Raw genomic sequence first — 18,400 nt, 5'->3', positions numbered from 1 at the left:
CACAGGACCTGAGATAAGTGTCATCCTACAGATGATTATTGATTATGTCAAGTTTCAGGTGACAGCTCTTTGGGAATCCACTTGTGGGTGGTAAATTACTATTCTGTGTCAAACTTTCTGGGATAGATTCGAGAAATTCGAAGAAATCGTGTCTTTGTGACTGTCACGGTTTGTTTGGACCCAGAATGCAGACAGACACGAGGAGCTGAAGAAAAACAAAACTATTCATGTTAGAAACAAAAAGCTGATGAAGCAGCAAACGTACACCAAGGAGATTAACAAGGAGCACGAGGAGCACAAGGAAAAAAAATAGAGCTGTGGCATGAAAGTCGACAACAGACTGCTGATGAGTGAAAGCAAACTGAATATAAAGAACTGGGCTAATGAGGAAGAGGAGACACCTGGGTCGGATACTGACTGAGAACAACTGAGAGCTGCAGGCTGATTGAAGGAGTGCATGGTGGTACAGAGGAAACACAAAGAACTGATATATAAATAATATAATTAAACCCAAAAAAATACACAACCTAACTTAACCTAATAATTAAACCCCCAAAACTAAACAAACTAAACAAAAACCATGGATACTGACAGTGACAAAGACCAGAACGTTTTCATTTCATATTGGTTCATTGCTGTTTAACACGTCGACACAAAACTGATTCCAGTTGAGCTTAGGAGCTTTTTTCTGCCTCATCATTTTGTAGATCAGGGTTAAGGGATTTAACTAAATAACATTCCTCTGAAAAGGTTCAAGTACTGGACTGAAAATGAATGCAAAATCAACCAAAGAAAAAATAAATGAATAAAACTATGAAAAACCTTGAAAAAACTTTGCTCAAAAAACACTTTACAAGATTACAAGCAAGTCTGTCTTCTTGGAACAAAGTTCAAGTTCTTTATTGTCATTCGCATCACATGTGGTACATGAGGTGGAACGAAATTGTGTACACAAGGTCCCAGTTACATCCAAAAATAGCAAAAATCCAAAGTATAAAAAGAAACAGTATATAAGGATCTAAGATATACACTAAGATATACGCTAAACGATACGCTAAAAGATCTAAGATATACGGTAAACATTAATAATGTAAAATAAAATGATATATTAAACAGCAGCCCGAACATAAGTCTGTAATAAGCAGATGGGTATGAATGAATACAGCAGCATAAAGGCAAGCTATCAGCAGCATGGATAATCAGCAGCACAGATAAGTCACATATCACCATCTAAAGTGGCATTACAGTGATTATTCTAGTTAGTGATTCATGAGTCTAACATCTTCAGGGTAGAAGCTGTTCCTCAGTCTAGTTCTACACTTAATGCTCCACAACCTCCTTTCTGAGGGGAGCGGGGCAAAAAATGTGTGTGCTGGGTGAGTGGGGTCCTTCATTTTGCAGGTGGCCCTTTTCCTACAGGTGTAGATGTCTGTGATGGTGGGGAGACTGACTCCAACAGTCTTCTGTGCAGCCTTCACCACTCTCTGCAAAGATTTTCTTTCTGCAGCTGTGCAGCCTCCATGCCTCATGTTGATGCTGGAGCACAGGATGCTCTCCATTGCACACCTGTAGAAGGAGGTGAGGACTGAGCTTCCCTGACCAGCTCGTCTCAGTCGTCTGAGGAAGTAGAGTCTCTGATGAGCTTTCTTGATCAGGCTGGTGGTGTTGTTTCTCCAGCTGACGTCGTCATTCAGGTGCACACCCAAGTACTTGTAGCTGGAGACCACTTCCACCACAGGGGGTGGGGTGGGGGTGGGGGTGTTTGCTCGTTCTGAAATCTGCAATACAACCAATAAAAACAGCAACATTAACCTGTTACTTGAGCTTGTCTTTTAATGGTTCAAGCCCTGAACTGCTCACCAGTTTTCCTCCCAACATCCCACACGATAATCTTCTGAATGACAGAGTAGATCATTCATCCTTTATAAGTGCATGCTTTATCCTGGACCTAGGTGGACAAAGAGCAAAAGTCTATCTCAAGTGACGCTGGGGGATGCAGGTTACCATCTGATTACTTTCCTTTCACACACAAACTGCCAGTTAGCATGCATATCTTAATAAATCACAGCTGAACAGTGGCACGGTTGGTTAGCGCAGTTGCCTTGTCGCAAAGTCCCACTGGGGCCATTCTGCCTGGAGTTTGTACGTTCTGATGCATGAGCAGGTTTTCTGAGAGTACTGCTCCTGTTTCTTCCCACAGCACAAAAACATGCATATTTGGTTAATTGGTAAACTGTCCCTAGGTGAGCATTAATACTCTCTTTGTTTCCTTTTTATGGACTGGCTACCTGTCCAGGATGTACCAAGCCTCTCGCCCAGTAACCTCCAGAGGTTGGCTGTCTACAACCCTGACCAGGAACTGATGGATCCTGATAAATCATGGCCCAAAATAGTATCATAACTTAGCTGAAAAGATGATGCTGATGCTGAGATTGTCTCGTTCTACATTATGCATCCTAGAACAACTACTATTTATGAGATCACAAAGAGTTGTAGCTAACCATGTTTTGGCTGTTGAAGATACTGTTTTTTTAAGTACAGTATTGTAGAGTTTTGCTATCTTTTAGTTAACACATACTAATGTCAGCCCTCTCTATTTGGAGAAAAATAACATCTACAAAGGAAACAGATATTCAGACCAGTGTGCATGATTAACTCATGCTGTCTAGTGCAGCAGCAGGGACTGCAGCGTGATGTAAAGTGTGTGATCCTTTGCTTCTGTGGTGTGTCGAGAGACTGCTTTTATGCACAATATGACAGGAGCTGTGAGGATGTGATGCAACTTTCTGCCGTGCCACTTTGTTGCACACAGACTGTATTCAGAAATCCAGAGAACAAAAAAAGGGTGAAAGCAGGAATGTTTTTCTGGCTGTCAGATGAGCTCGTCTGTGATCTGTATCTTTAGCAGCATCGGTCTCTCAGATTTAATGATAGATATGGTAATGCACTGCTCGAGACCCATCTTTGTCTCTCTGTCTGTATCTCCAGGCCTCCCCGGCTGCCTTGGCTAAGAGCGTTCTAGCTGAAGTCCCAAACCAGGTGGTGGATTACTACAACGCGAAAGGAATTAAACCTAAGTGTATATCGGACTACGAGTCCTCGATGACCTTCAGCCCCTGACGCAGCACTGTTTGCATACAACTCCAAACACACACGCTCATATTCAGTTCGACATCCTATAACAATAAATTAAACTATTGTACATATACACATCCAAAAGCACAAGCAGACATAAAAAATATGTATACACAACTATACATACAGTAGTCTAGATCAGAAAATTAGCTCGTTATAGTGAAACAGTTTCAACTCCTTCACTGATGACTATTGCATGTTTGGCCAAAAAGGCGTCACCAGGGAGATTATTACTATCTACTGTATATTAAAAACAGATATTGGTAGAAATAATAAAAGAGTTTTTTAACCAGCATGCAGACTCTGATTATAGCCCGCTGGAATAAAATGACATTTCTACCTTATTTAAATAACTAGCAAGTGCATAGACCAAAAGGTCCATGTGGGGGGAACGCCTTAAATGTGAACCTGCACAACTCCAAAATGTTTTGAATTAGCATTGCAAATGCTATTTATGGGACTGGTGGCATTCCAGTTAGTATACTGCAGGAATGCATGAATAATTCATGTTCTACTAATATCCAATCTGGAGTAGCCTCTTGCTAGTTATGAAATAAAGTATCTCTGTCATTTGTGTGAAGCAGAGAATACTTTTGAATGCTTTGGGTTCTTTTTTACTGATTTGCTTGTGATATTGCTAAATGGAAATGAATAACTAATAAATAATTGTAATAATTTCTTACTAACCTTCTTAAATTGTAAAAGGTTTTGGGATGGTAGACAAGTGTGTGTGGTAGAGACTAATTTGTGAGCTGAAAATAGTTTTTTTTTCCCCCTGTATTTTGCATGTTGATAATAATACTAATAATGATAATAATAATAATAATAATAACAATAATAATAATAATAATAATAAAGATACTTTGGCTTTCTCAGTTTTGTGTGACTAGTTTTTTGTGTGTGATACCAAATTTTTTTGCTATTACTGTGAGTTCTTAATTTTTTTTCTCACCATCAGATCATGCAGTGTTGTTTTTCTTACAGAAACAGAAAGCAAGTCTCAAATAAGATGGGTGCAAATTAAAGGGATAGTTAAGATTTTCTTTTGGAGTGATGTTCTGTGGCAAGGTTACGGAAAAATATCCTACCTGACCGAGCTAATGGCTCATCTGAGCAGGCCCAAGAGCAAACTGAATCTCTAAAATAGCTCCAATCTCAAAAATCCTTTAGCTGCTTGTGTGAATGCTGTTTTAAAATCTTTACTTTGCTTTCAGTGTTGCATTGCACAAATTTATACGAAGAGTCCTAAGTTACGGACAAGCGCAAATGGCAGCAACAGCTAGCTGTAGCACTTCTGGTGCAGTCTGGGGCAGTTCAAGCAGGAATATTATAATATTTCTGACAGAAAATCTGAGCAATGTGAAAATGACAGCATTGGAAGAGAAAGTATGTCACATGAACCACTGTGAGCGTTTTAGGTTAAAAAAGTTTTAAGACATCCACAAGTATTTACATGCAGCACCTTAATATGTTAAATACAAAATATTTATTTGTATTTTTATCATGTACAAAGAAGCCTCAATTTTTAATGAACTGTTTCCTTTTCTCACAAAAATACTATTGCCACTGATAACTTCAGTTTCTTTAACTCACTTCTATATAGAAGGGGGGGGGGGGGGGGGGGGCCCAGGAGAACGCGCTCACAAGAACCTGACAAGTTGTTTAATGACAAAATATATTTTGTTAGCAAAGAATAGAGTCCTAACATTTATTAAACATTACTTCTGTATTAAAAAGAAAAAAATTGTTAAAGTAAAAGAGGAAGAGGGGCAGGTAACGCTCCCGCTTTGAGTTTATTCTCTGTCGCATGTGTGCTGTGGCTGACAAGCGTCCAGAGCGTCACCAGCTGAGGAGGTGTCACAGCCACACGGTTCAAGCACGGCTCCCCAAACGACAAGACAGACATATTTGTTCATAACTTTATTATTAGTAAGACTGAGAGTTGACGGATTTTAGCAAAAAGTTGCCGAACGCACCCTGACACAATGAGAATGGTGAAAAAACAAAAAAAAAACCTACTCCCTGCCACAAAATGTTCCCCGGGTCACATGCGCTCCTCCTGGCATTGCTCCCCCCCACCCCAACCCCAGGGGGGCGCGCCCCACTATTTGAGAAGGACTGCATTAATCTGTGATCTATGGTGAGGGAACAAGTGGAAGAGAACTTAGAGAGGTGGAGGTATGCACTTGAAAGAAGAGGAATGAATCAGTCGTAGTAAGACAGAGTACATGTGTGTGAATGACAGGGAATCCTGTGGAACAGTGAGGCTACAAGGAGCAGAGGTCACAAAGGTGCAGGACTTCAAGTACTTGGGGTCCACTGTCCAGGAAAATGGGGAGTGTGGCAAAGAAGTGAAAAAGAGAGTCCAGGCAGGACAGAGTGGATGGAGAAAAGTTTCAGGAATGATTTCATTTTCTTAGCACCAACATAACTATTTTTTTTTCACTTTGGAGTAGGCTGTGCAGTTTTGTTTGGCGTTTCCTCAGACTGATGAAGCCTTCTGGATGGAGGCCAAAACATCTCTGCACAAAAAAAGAAAGAAAGAAAGAAAGAAAGAAACCATACAGATGACCTGAGTGAACATTCATTCATTCAACCTTTATTTATACAGGTAAATCCCATTGAGCCTCGAGGACTCATTTACAAGAGAGACCTGATTTCAACAAAGAGTGATGACAACAATGGACACCAGTGACAACAATAAACAGTTAAAAAAGTCATACTCCAGTTTTTTTATTTTTTAAACAAATAGGATGGCTAAAAATAGGTAACAAAAAACAGCTAGATTCTAAGGCGAATGTAGAAAACTAAAAACAGGAACATGTCCGCATTGGTCCCTGCCAGGAGTCCAACAGATTCTTAAAGCCACTTAGAGAGGTCAAGGTGGAGAGCTTCAACTGTTTTTGTAAGATATTCCAGGAAACAGAAGCGGAGTAGGAGAAGGCCCTCTTGCCTAGTTCAGTCCTCACTGAGGGAACACTGCAGGTAATAATGTCCTGAGAGCACACGCTGTAGCTGCACTCATGCAGAGACATAGGAGGAGATGTATGAAGGCAGCAGACCAAGAAGTTATTTAAAGATGAAAATGAACCAGTGAGAGAGGCTGCGTGAAGTTAATGATGACCAGTTAACCAGTGAATACAGGGAGCAATGGTGGGAACGATAATCACAGCCAGTTATGAATCTTAGTGCACCATGATAGACAGCATCCAACATCTGCAGGTGCTTGTAGGAGCTTTCATGTAAATAATATCACCGTAAACTATGGAGGAAAGGAAAGTCACATAAACAAGGCATTTCCTAGCATTCAGAGTTAGACAGGATCTGTTTCTGAAAAAGAAACCCAGTTTAACTTTCAGTTTCTTTACCAAGTTTTCCACATGAAGCTTAAAAGAGAGATGCGAGTCGACCAAGATACCCAAATATTTATAGGAATCGACAAACTCAATCGGGACACCGTTTGAGGATAAAATCGGAGGAAGAACATTGTTGGATATTATACTTGGATTCTGTGATGGACTTGCGACCTGTTCAGGGTGTACCCCGCCCCTCACACAGTGATTGCTGGATATGGGCACCAGCGACCCCCGTGACCCAAAATGGAATAAGTGGGTAAAGATAATGGATGGATATACCTGGATTATTGCGCATGGACTTTGGTGAACAACAATAATAATAACAACAACAACAACAACAACAACAACAACAATAACAATAATAATAATTTTAAAAAGTATTATTATTATCATAATCATTATTATTATTATTGTTATTATTATTATCATAATCATCATAATCTTTTTTATTATTATTATTATTGTTGTTGTTGTTATTTTTATTATTAATAGTTTTGATAAAACTGTCAAATTAATTAGTAAGCGGAACCTTTAACAATAGGTCTGGTGCTGCCGAACTGTTTTGATTAAGCACCGGAAGTGTCTGGGGTGACATTTGTTACTGGCTACGAAGGCATGTGTTAGCAGATGTGGTGCGACAACACGTCCTTGTAATATACGTGTTGTAGTTTTGTATTTATCTGTCTGTACCAGTAATAAGAAGCATGATGACAACACGGGGATGTCGGTTTCTTCTTCAGCGGGGAGCTCAGCTCGTCTTTCATCGGACAGCAGGAAGTGAAAGGTAATGCTAACTGGCTAGCTGTTGTGCTAATGTTGGTTCCAGTTTGCTGAAAAGTAGCTTATTTTGGACGAAAACAACAGTTTACTTTTTTTTTTTTTTTTACAAATTTTTGTTTTAAACCATTATCGTTTTCAAAATTAGCAATCATTTGGTTTTCATAACTCACGGTTTTGATACTGAGACTGACTGAGTGATAACTGGAGAAAATGCACTTTTGCAGATATAATTGCACCGTCTCTGACTACTGAATCAACACCTGCTGATCGATGAAGGCACTTATTAAAAGTGATGACAGGGCACAGTGTCAATATTAATGATTTAAAAGTTAATGGGATTAGCAACAATATACTGTAAATATGAATCATCTGTTTACCATGTTTGTTCTAGAAGTCAAGTCACATTTATTTATATAGCACATTTAAAACAGTAACTGTTATCAGTTCAAGGAACTGCTGGCCAGGCAGCATCACTTCCACTGCATGCTTTTGACAAATGGACTGTTCCTTTCAGTGAAGCCAAGTTATGATTATCATGAGCAAAAAGCATAACTGTCTGTTATAAAACCAATATCAGTCATAGAGTAACTTCAAGGTGGAGGCAAATCTTGTTTTTATTTAAGCTTGTAGTTTTTATTATTTATGTGGGAAAATGTGTTATCTTGTCTCCAAAGATTATCTGGCATGCTTGTGTGGGTTTTCTCCAGGTACTCCAGTTTCCTCCCACAGACCAAAAACATGCATGTTAGGCTAGTTGGCAACTCTAAAATTGTCTCTTGTTGTGAGTGAGAGAGTGAATGGTTGTCTCGTTTGTCTCTATGTGGCCCTGTGATGGACTTGCGACCTGTCCAGGGTGTCCCCCACCTCTCGCACACTGATGGCTGGACATGGGCACCAATGACCCCTGCAACCCAAAAAGGAAGAAGCGAGTAAAAGTTAATGAATGCATCTTTTTCTTCTTCTTTTGGCTTTTCCCTTTTCAGTGGTTGCCACAGTTGCCACTCTCAAAGTACTAATTCCATCTTCCCATCACTCTCTCCTCACTTGTGAGAACGTTATCATTCCTCTCTTTATCAAGCCTTTCCAGCCTGATCCCTCTGTCTCTCCGATCGGTACAAGTCCTCGCCCTCTTTAGTGTCCAGCCTCCCATACAACTCATCATACACTTTGTGCTTTGCCTTAACTATCTCTCTTTGCTCTACATAGCATCTCCTTATATTCCTGTCTCCTCTCTTCAGTCCTTTCTTAGTCATATTTCTTCTTGGCTAATCTCTTTATTTGAATAATGTCCTGTACTTCACTATTACACCACCAGGTTTCCTTATCATCCATTCTCTCTCCAGATGACACACCAAGTACCTCTAATTACTGTTGCTGTAGTAGTCCAGTCATTTGGAAGCTCTTTCTTACCACCCAGAGCCTTTAACAGCTCCTCTCTGAATTTATCACAACATTCTTCCTAACTGGAACCCTGTGTACACAATTTTGTTTCACCACACGTACTACATGTGGTGTGAATGACAAATAAAGAAACTCTAACCTTCCTTCTTCATCTTCCACCATTTGGTCGTCTTCTCTGATTTTACTCCTTTTCTCTTCTTCACAACAACAGTCATTCTACACACAACCATCCGATGCTGTCTGGCCATGCCCTCCCCTGCCACAACCTTACAGTCTCCAATCTCCCTCAGGTTTCTTTTTCTACACAGAATGTAGTCGACCTGCGTACTCCTTCCTCCACTCTTATAGGTCACTCTATGTTCCTCCCTTTTTTGTAAATCGGTGTTGACTACAGCCATTTCCATTCTCTTGGCAAAACCCACCACCATCTGTCCTTCCTGGTTTTTTTCCTTGACACCAAACCTGCCCATCACTTCCTCATCTCCTCTGTTTCCTTCACCAACATGTCCATTCAGGTCTGCTCCAATCACCACTCTCCTGCATTGGTTTGTGCCATGAATTTAGCAGATGTTTAAATATTGGGATATATATCATATATTGCGATTTATCTTAAAAATATCGAGATATTAATTTTGTCCATATTACAGCCCTAGTTTGATACAAACAAATTTGCACGGCTCACCTTTAATTATAGTATAATACATTTACATATGACTGCCTGATCTCATCTGTATTACTAGAAACTCCCCACAATGATTATCAGTAAGGATTTAGCATGATAAATATGATCAATTATTATTGATAATTAGTGATTAGAACTCAATCGAGAACTTGAGTCCTCAGTTTAAATCCCTATTTTGGCTCTTCTGTGCAGCTGTAAATTGTTCCTAGCTGTGACTGGGAGTGTGCCTGGTTGTTTGTCTCTGGGACAGACTGGAGACCTGTCCTGGCTGTCCCCTGCCTTCACCCAAAAGCAGCGGAGATGGGCTCCAGTCCCAAACAAAGGGGACATAACGGATGATTTACTACAACAGAAAACTGATATTTAAACATAAATTGCATTTCTTTTATGTTAATCTCAATCAGTAACATTTGAAATTCAGTGTATTTAATAAATATTTAATTAACTGTTTTGTGGGAATGAACACATTTGTAACATTAATTCAAAATATGCCTTTTAATATTAACAACTTCTTTAACATTTTTAAGAACCTATTAACAGTAAAATCTTCCAGTCAAGCCCTGTTTGCACTAACTGTTGTGTTTATAACGCTTCAGAAGAACTCTAACTTGTAGATACAAATAATCAGTAATGTAATATAAAAAACAAACTGACATTTTCAAATTAATCATGTGACATTAGTAATGATCCTCAGATCTGCAGCATTTTTTAAATAATAATAATAATAATAATATTTTGCTTATAAAGCCCTTTAAAACAACCACAGCTGCAACAAAGTACTGTACATATAAAATAATTTTAACTAATCATCACATCATTTATTCTTTTTAAAGATTTAGTAATTTTTTTTTTTCTCACAGATGTTTTCTTATTCTGCCATTTTAACATCTTGGAGGTAAAACTGGCTTGTAGCTGCACCGCTGCAGAGATGGGAATGGTATTATTCTGAACTTTGACCCTAGACAAGATTGTTAAACTGTATATTCCTCACATCTTGTTCTTTGGGAAACCTTCAAAATGAAAACAGGAGATTTGTGTCTACACAAAAACATTGTACCAAGGAGGCCAAGCTTATTTTCTATTTCCTACATTCTCCCTATCCTGATGCATGCTCAATAATCCAGGTAGAAAAATCCAAAAAAGTTCAATCTGGTCCTCTGGACATTCAAAAAAAAAAAAAGGCAAAAAAATGTAGAAACGTTTCGTCTCTCATCCGAGAGAAATATATTCGGCCGTAGTTAGCTTGCAGCTTTGCTACTTAGCTCTCGAAGAAAACAAACTCTAACACCATTTACGCACAGTTTTCAACTAAAAAGAGTAGCAATTACATCTGACAACTGATTTTACATCAGACGCAGCATTACCATGGTTATCCGGTAGAATACAGATCTATAGGCTAAATGTCTATCGTTTCTACCGTGTACCGCATATATCGCACATTCCTAATACCCACTTGGTGCTGTGAATTCAGTATTAAAATGTTGTGGTCCACTGTATCAAAGGCAGCAGTTAGGTCGAGCAGGACAAGAACCACATGTTCACCAGAATCATTAGCCGTAAGAATGTTGTTAAAAACTCAACTAGAGCTGATTCTGTGCTGTGCTGAGTTTTAAAGCCAGACTGAAAAACTTCCAGTATATTATGCTCATCCAAAAGAACATTTGTACAAGTGCTATGTGTTGTCATCATTTTATGTTCCCATATAGTATAATATACATTTTTTTTCTAAAATTTTAGAAATAAAAGGCAGTTTGGAGATGGATCACGTCAGCCAGCTCTTGACCTTTGTCTGTCATTGTCCCCACATTTAGTTGCAACCCTCAATCCTACATTCTTGATTTTCCTCTTTTCCCTCTGTCTCTTGACACGCTTCCGTCCTCGTGGTCTTCAACTAACAGTAGCACAATTTCCACATATTGGTTTTGGCAAAAGTGTTTCACGTCGGATGCCCTTCCTGACACAACCCTCACCATTTACCTGAGCTTGGAACCGGCACAAGAGATACACTGGCTTGTGCTCCCTAGTGGCTGTTGTGAATTCATATAATGGATGGATGGAAAACAAAATGCAGTCAACAAAGCAAAATAAATTCAACTTTAAAATCACAATTTAGTTAGTTTACTGCTGAAGTAGTCTTAACCAGATCTTTAATTTTATTTTATTTTTTTCAGGCCTGTCCCGCCGGTGGGTGGTATCAATACAGCTCATACCTGGTTTGACGAACACCTCACAGAAGACAACCAGAAGTACATGAGGAACATCATGGCAGAAGAATACAATCAACTGACAGCTGCGAGGCTCAACCCACTCAAAGATGAGCCCTGGCCGAGACACGAGTGGACGGAGGGTAGGTTTCCACGAATAGTATAGAGCAGTGTCAGGAGTGCTCTTCCTGTTCGCTTGAACATTTACAATCTTTTACTCCACCCAGGAAGTCTAAGAGTTGGAGTAATTGCTGTCAAGTTAGGGATGGCTCCTATCTGGACTAAAACAGGAGAAAGATTTGCAGTCACCATGTTACAGGTAAGATCATCATGTTTATGTTATGCTGCTGCTTTTTAACTCAAGAGCTCTCTGGTATTCTTCAGGAATATTAATTACAGTGAATGTTTGGCATCTGGTGTGAAATGACCTGCAGATCAAAACAAAAGTCAAATAATTTTTTGATTCTGTTGGGCACGGTGAAAAAATAGCAATTTCACATTCAAGTTTTCAGGTTAAAATGTAACAAAGAATCAGAACTTTTTATATATTTTTTTATGCTCGATGTAACCACAGTTTTGACTGTTTTTGGAAAACTTTTCCTGAAAATGCTGCTCATGCTGTTGACTGATGGGGACTGTTTGCTGCCAGAACTTTTTATTGTGGCAAACCCTTTCTGAACAAATGTGCAAGTGTTAGTATACAGAGTGCTTTAAAGAGAATATTATCTTTCAGAGTACAGTAATTACGATGTAGCTGGAATAAAAAAGCATAAAAGCTGCAACAACGCGAGTGCAATGGCTAACCTGTGGTCAAAATACAGTATATATGTGCAGTATATAAACTGTATATTTATTTTATAATATATTTCTTAATTTACTGTCCTTTTTGTGTAACGTTAATATAAAATTATACAACTTCATAAAAGGAAACCAATGTGCAGATATTATAATTTTGTCATCTTGCTCCTATTATCAGATTCAAAGCCACAAAAGGAACTTAATATCCCCCTCAGCTCACTTTGGCCTCATCGTTTGATCATTTCTTTTCTAACTAGTGGTAATGATCTGTGCAAAATGAGAAGTAGAAATATCAAACTATGCACTCCTGAGTTGAACGGACTCCCACTATTTTTAATGCTTGAAACCATAAATATACAGAATTTGCTTAAAAACTGAAAAGTTTTGCTGATATGTAAAAGGAAATCCTGGCAACATCTCTGATATATTACCCTGCTGTAGTAGACGATTTCTTATGAAAGTAAACTAACCTTGTGGATAAATATTCATTCTTCACATTTGGGACTTCCATCTAATTACATCTGTTGATGTCTGAGCTCAGGAGCACCAGGCAGCAAGGTGACATCTGCAATCAGGCTGCGGTTTAATTTATTCTGTGCTGACAGTCTTTCTGATTGTTGTTGCTGTTTGATTTTTTTATTTTACCACATTCACATTTTTTTTTCAGGTGCAGGACTGCCATGTAATAAAGCACCTGCCTAAAGAAGAGTACGACGGACGCACTGCTGTTCTTATTGTCGGTGGGAAGAACGTATCACCATTCTATGTACGTAATTAAAAACATTTTCTTTTTATTTAGGATTAAAAAAACGCAAAGATTTTAGCTCAATTGTGAATTTAGATGTTTTACTTTTGTTTGAGGTTACTTTGAAAAAAGTTTACCAAGGGAAAGTTGCTACTTTTATTTTTGTCTGGCTCAAGTTTTTTTTTTTTACGCTTTTATTTTGTTGTTTTACTTAAAACAACAAAAGCCATAGCATCTGTATTTTATTTTATGACTACTTGTTTTGTCTTGCAGTGATAATAACACATCTGTAGAAATATTTGTGTTGGGACCCAATTAACGTGCAGCTGTCTAGACCTTTAATTGATTGCATCATTATCTTATGCAATAAAACTCATAAATATATAAACATAAACAGTCTGTTATAGCAGATACTCAAAATAACAATAAAATCCTGCAAATAGGCATCATATGAACTCTAAAATGAATTGAGCAGTTATGACTCTTCAAATTATACCATTTATGATCCCCTAAGTAAACCTCAGTATTAAGTGTTTTTACTCTATTGTGAACCTCAAGGCTTTGTTTTTCCTCAAAGTGCTTTTTAAAGCATTTCAGTCCAAGTAACTGAAAAGTGAGGTGACAGATGGTCTTAAATTTATTCAGTGAACATAAAGTGCACTTTATCCTCCCTCCCCTTCAAAGGTAAAGGTCATGTCTAAATGTAATATTTAAAAATAACATGCTGAATATTCTGTTTTTTTAAGATAAAAACCAAGAAAGAAAGAAAGAATATGCCAAGATGTCATTTATTCATTGAGTCTCAATAGAAGCCTGACAGACCGGTGTCAGGCTTTCACTTGTGGAGTCGTTTTGAACTCCTCTCACTGAACCACATCGTTCTCCAGCCGGAGTTTGTTGGAGGGGGAAGCTTTGGCAGGCTGGTTTTCAGTCAACAGAAGGGAAGAGGAAGAGTTTGGAGCGACTAAAGGCGCTGAGATGAGAGCGAGCGGAGTGAAAGCAAATGTCAGAGACGCTCACTGCCAAGACTGCGTGCAAATGCCTGCAAGTGTGGTGTGCGTGTGTTTGGCTCCCATACAGTCATAGCAGGCTCATGGTATATTCTAAAAGTCCAACTGTTGCTCACTGCTTCTGCTTTACTTTATCACGTCCATCAACTTCTTTCTTTGCTTCACACTGACTGACAGAGGTCCGAAGAGAAAATGGAGATGTTCAGGAATGTGGGCGTGCCTGCAAAACAGAAACTCTCATTCTTTAAAGTGTCGGACAACGCCATCATCAAACCAGGTATGAAAACAAAAACATTTAATGCATTTTTATGTCAAGCACGAGTCATTTTATCTTGTTTCTTGTGTGTTCAGGCACTCCTCTGTATGCAGCACATTTCCGTCCTGGCCAATACGTAGACGTCGTAGCCAAATCGTAAGCTCTGTTTTGCCAGTTTTTCCCTTTTTAGCTGTTTTTTGGCTTCCTTCATCTTACACTTCTTCTGTTGTATGAAGATCTATAATCAACTTTCCAAGATAATCCAAACCTGTTTTTTTTTTTTTTTTCTGAATCAACAAATCCAAATTAAATTGGCCTTAAATTAACAAATATATACAATTTTTATGTTTTGGGCAGCATCGGCAAGGGTTTTCAAGGTGTAATGAAGCGATGGGGATTCAAAGGTCAGCCTGCCAGTCACGGTCAAACCAAAACTCATCGTAGACCAGGAGCTTCTGGTCCAGGAGGGGTAAGGCTCGTACTCTGCGAGACTCGTGCCAAACACGAACAGTTGGCTTCTCATAATTCGTGAACATGACTTTTTGATGTTTCTTGTCACTGATTAGGATCCAGGCAAAGTTTTCAAAGGGAAGAAGATGCCTGGCAAAATGGGTAACCGCTTCACCACAGATCTCGGACTGAAGGTAGATTCTGACGCAACACTATCGCTTTTTTAAATCACAACCGTCCTTGACTTCTGTTTCAATTCAATATTCTCTGACCTGCCTGTCTGTCTTCCAGATATGGAGGGTGAATACCAAATATAACTTGCTGTATGTTCACGGCTCTGTTCCCGGTCACAGGAACTGTGTCCTGAAGGTAAAAATAATCACACACATAAAGCAGTGTGTGAATTCACCAGTCAACTCCAGCATGTTTCATGCTCTGACCGCGACAAGTGACCTTGCACCTGTGAAACGCTGTCACACCTGCAAGATACAGCGATTTATCTTCATTGACCTTATGCTGGATCAGCAGTGTGTGTGTGTGTGTTTCCATGGAGGAATGAGAGCACGCACCTTAATGATGTTAGTAATATCCCCCTAGCATCCGTCTCTATACTCAGCATGTTGTTCTTGCCTCATGAGAATGTTGCATACATGCCGTCTATTATTTGTTCGGGAGCCAAGCAATAATGAATACAAATGTTCTTTGCATTTCATTCACACACACATTAGATTATTTTGCAGGTTCATGATGGTTGGTTCCTTTGTTTGTATCGTTCTGAGGCATCCCAGTCTCTGTATGTAAATGAGGAACCGCTGAGGTTTATTGATTGCAATTAAAACTGTGGTTGACAAAGGATGCATTTTTCTAAGCATGTTTTTTTTTTTTTTTTCTAATTAATTAACTAATCATTTGGCCAGTAATTCCTAAGGTGAGGCTGGGGTCTCTTAGGGGGTATAACCAGGGGAAAGAAAATATAATTCAGATGGGAACACAAAACGCTTCTTATTTGTTGGAGGAATTAATCAGTTTAAGCTGAATTTTCTCCGTTTCTTCTGTTCTCTTGCAGATCACCATCTAATTTTTGTTTGCATATTTATTACATGAATTTAAAGTAGCGAAACAGAAAACTCTTTGCCGTTGTGCAGAGCTCCTTATGCACGATGCAGCAGCTTGAAACAATAAATCACACAGAGGGGCCTATAGAAACTCTAACCTCTCACAGGATCGTTGGAAATTCTTCTGCCTTTTCATTAACTAGCGACTCATTGGGGGTGTCGTTACGTGACTGGGTTCTATTTGTGAAGAGAAGGGCTTGAAGTTCTGTTTCCCTGCCCTCATTCATTTCTTTCTCCATCCATGACAGCCACATTGGTGTTTGAGTTGACTAAACAAGGTGGTCAGAGGAGGACCAACAAAGATGAACCAATTGGATTTCATTGATTTTATTTTACTTGGGCTGATTTATTGATTTTAGTTTTCTTGGTTTCTTTCTGAAATTCCCAAAAAGAAGTCAAGTGAAATTTATTTATAGGCCTGTAAAAAGGGAGTTGACCAAAGTGCTGAACATGTTTAAGAACAACTGTAAAACTATTAGAGTAAAAATAAAAACTATAGATTAAAAAATGAAGGGCTAGCTTTCCTTGAAGGAATGTGTATCCCCTCTACCTTTCATGGCAGAGTTAAACTAAAATCATCTTATGATGACAGTTGTAGCTGTTTTGGCCTTAAAATAACAATATGCACAATCTCATGCAATAAAATGAAAGGTCAAGCACGTGAAATAAGTACTTTAAATGACTGAGCTACCGCCTCGCCAGAATTTTAGCTCAATCTGTAAACCTAACTGAATTATAACCGCTTTAGTGTTTTCTAAGGTCAGTTGGCTATGACATCCATCTTGAATTGTGTTGTCTCCAAAAGTTAATGAGTTGTAGACGTTAATCCAATGATTATTTCTGAAAATGTTGTTAAAATCTGTTCAGTTGTTGGTGAGATATTTCACTAACACAGCCAAGTTGGTTCTAGATAGTTAATGTTAAAATTGTTAACATCTTGTTCGATCTGTTTGCACTTGAAATACGTGTTCAGCCAAGATGATAGAATATGTGTTCCGCCATGACTATTGAATACATGTTCTGCGTGTTCAGCCATGACTATAGAATACATGTTCTGCGTGTTCAGCCATGACTATAGAATACGTGTTCAGCCAAAAACGATAGAATGCATGTTCAACCATGATGATGACAATAAAAGAACAGCACTGCAAACCAAAAATTATTACAGTTTTGAATTGAAAGACAGAAATGTACAACTTTTTATTTATTTCTTTATTGTTTACTGGAAAACTACATGGCTTCTATTAAAAAATAGTTTACATATTGTTACTAAACTGCACCACAGTGCAGATTTGAGTTAAACAAAATTGTAACTTTTTTTTTTTTACAACTTTTGGCTCATTTGGTCAGCTGGTTTTAAAGAATACTAGGCTGTATTTTTACTGGTTTGTGTTTTAACTATGCTTCACTTGTCGGTTATTGATCCAAGAAGTTGGAGTCTGTCGAGCATGCATATCAAATTGAGTAGAGTCTGTTCAATCAGTGCTGACTTGATAGTCTGTCTGTTCACCAAGTTTTGTGTGACTCCTGCCTAATTGTGTGGCTGTGATCTGACCCACACTCCCTACACATGTAGGTTATCATAATAAATAAAATCTAACCACTTTCAGTCAGAAATGATTGTACCTGTCATTGATTCTTTTGTTTCAGTAAGTGTGTGTGTGTGTTGCAGGTAAAAGACACTATACTGCCATCCAAGCGTTCCGCCCTTATCAACCCTCCTTTCCCTACCTACTTTGCTGAAGATGGTGAACTGGATGAAGACCTGTACGATGACGACTTGTTCGTTCACACAGAGCCGTCAATAACGCTGACCTGAAATCAGACTCCCTCGTTTGGCTAAATCCCACCCACACCTGTAAACTGTGTCTGGATACTTTAATAAAGTACTCATTCTTAAATGTATTTGATGTTTTTTTCTGTGCGTTAGGTGAAAGAAATTGGAGCTAGAACAGCCCGTCTGTTTGATCCAAATAGTTATTACTGTCCCTTCCCTCTGAAACCATGGTAACTGTAGGAGTAGTGATGTCACTAGAGGATCCCCAAGCTGAGGAAGAAAAGAAAGACAGTGAAGCAAAACAAAGAGAGAGGCAGATATGTTGGAGAAATGTGCAATATCTATGCAGGGTGGAGGAGAGAGGAGGGTGTGAGCTAATAAAGAGAGTGAGTGGAATACAGACGGAAGGGGGAAGCAATATGTTGTATGGAGGGGAGTAATGAAAAGGGTGTGAAGCATGGAAGCAAAAAGGAACAAAAAAATGAGCTGCTGAAGGTGTGGAGGGCAGCTGAAGAAGAGTGAGGCAGGGATGAAGGCTGACAAAGGTTGACATTTGTGTAGAATAGGATAAATGAGGACATCAATGTTGCAGGAGGACGCCGCTGTGAGCTTACGTCGGTGTGTGTGCTTACGTTCAGGAGAATTTAAAGGAGTCCGTTCAGGAGGAGCATGCCCTTTGGCTCGTGGATGC

General features: G+C 38.9%; 2 protein-coding genes across 2 annotated transcripts in view; both read left to right on the top strand.

Annotated features, from left to right (window-relative positions):
• Positions 1 to 3,886, top strand: part of cpne4b (copine IVb) — a 32,599-nt gene extending 28,713 nt beyond the window's left edge. Inside the window, exon 15 of the mRNA XM_037692861.1 lies at positions 2,989 to 3,886. Coding sequence (XP_037548789.1) covers positions 2,989 to 3,120 — 132 coding nt within the window. The 3' untranslated portion in view covers positions 3,121 to 3,886. The remainder of the gene's footprint in view (positions 1 to 2,988) is intronic.
• Positions 3,887 to 7,033: 3,147 nt separating this feature from the next.
• On the top strand, positions 7,034 to 17,833 carry mrpl3 (mitochondrial ribosomal protein L3). Its single transcript, XM_037693552.1, has 10 exons — positions 7,034 to 7,275; positions 11,526 to 11,701; positions 11,786 to 11,877; positions 13,024 to 13,122; positions 14,289 to 14,388; positions 14,463 to 14,523; positions 14,725 to 14,836; positions 14,934 to 15,011; positions 15,109 to 15,186; positions 17,605 to 17,833. Exons 1-10 carry the CDS (start codon positions 7,196 to 7,198, stop codon positions 17,749 to 17,751), a joined length of 1,023 nt encoding a protein of 340 aa, XP_037549480.1. The 5' UTR covers positions 7,034 to 7,195; the 3' UTR covers positions 17,752 to 17,833.
• The last annotated feature ends 567 nt before the right edge of the window (positions 17,834 to 18,400 follow it).

This window comes from Nematolebias whitei, chromosome 19 (genome assembly GCF_014905685.2).
Source record: "Nematolebias whitei isolate Nwh7 chromosome 19, NemWhi1, whole genome shotgun sequence".
Lineage (NCBI taxonomy): Eukaryota > Metazoa > Chordata > Actinopteri > Cyprinodontiformes > Rivulidae > Nematolebias > Nematolebias whitei.
Note: the sequence above shows the minus strand (reverse complement) of the source record. Positions and strands in the feature narration are given on the sequence as shown.

Bases quoted from the DNA above. Each gene is read 5' to 3' on its own strand.
- mrpl3 (XM_037693552.1), top strand. From the start codon at position 7,196: ATGATGACAACACGGGGATGTCGGTTTCTTCTTCAGCGGGGAGCTCAG. The intron at 11,702-11,785 runs GTAGGTTTCCAC...TACTCCACCCAG, and splicing joins GAGACACGAGTGGACGGAGG to GAAGTCTAAGAGTTGGAGTA. The intron at 14,389-14,462 runs GTATGAAAACAA...TTGTGTGTTCAG, and splicing joins CAACGCCATCATCAAACCAG to GCACTCCTCTGTATGCAGCA.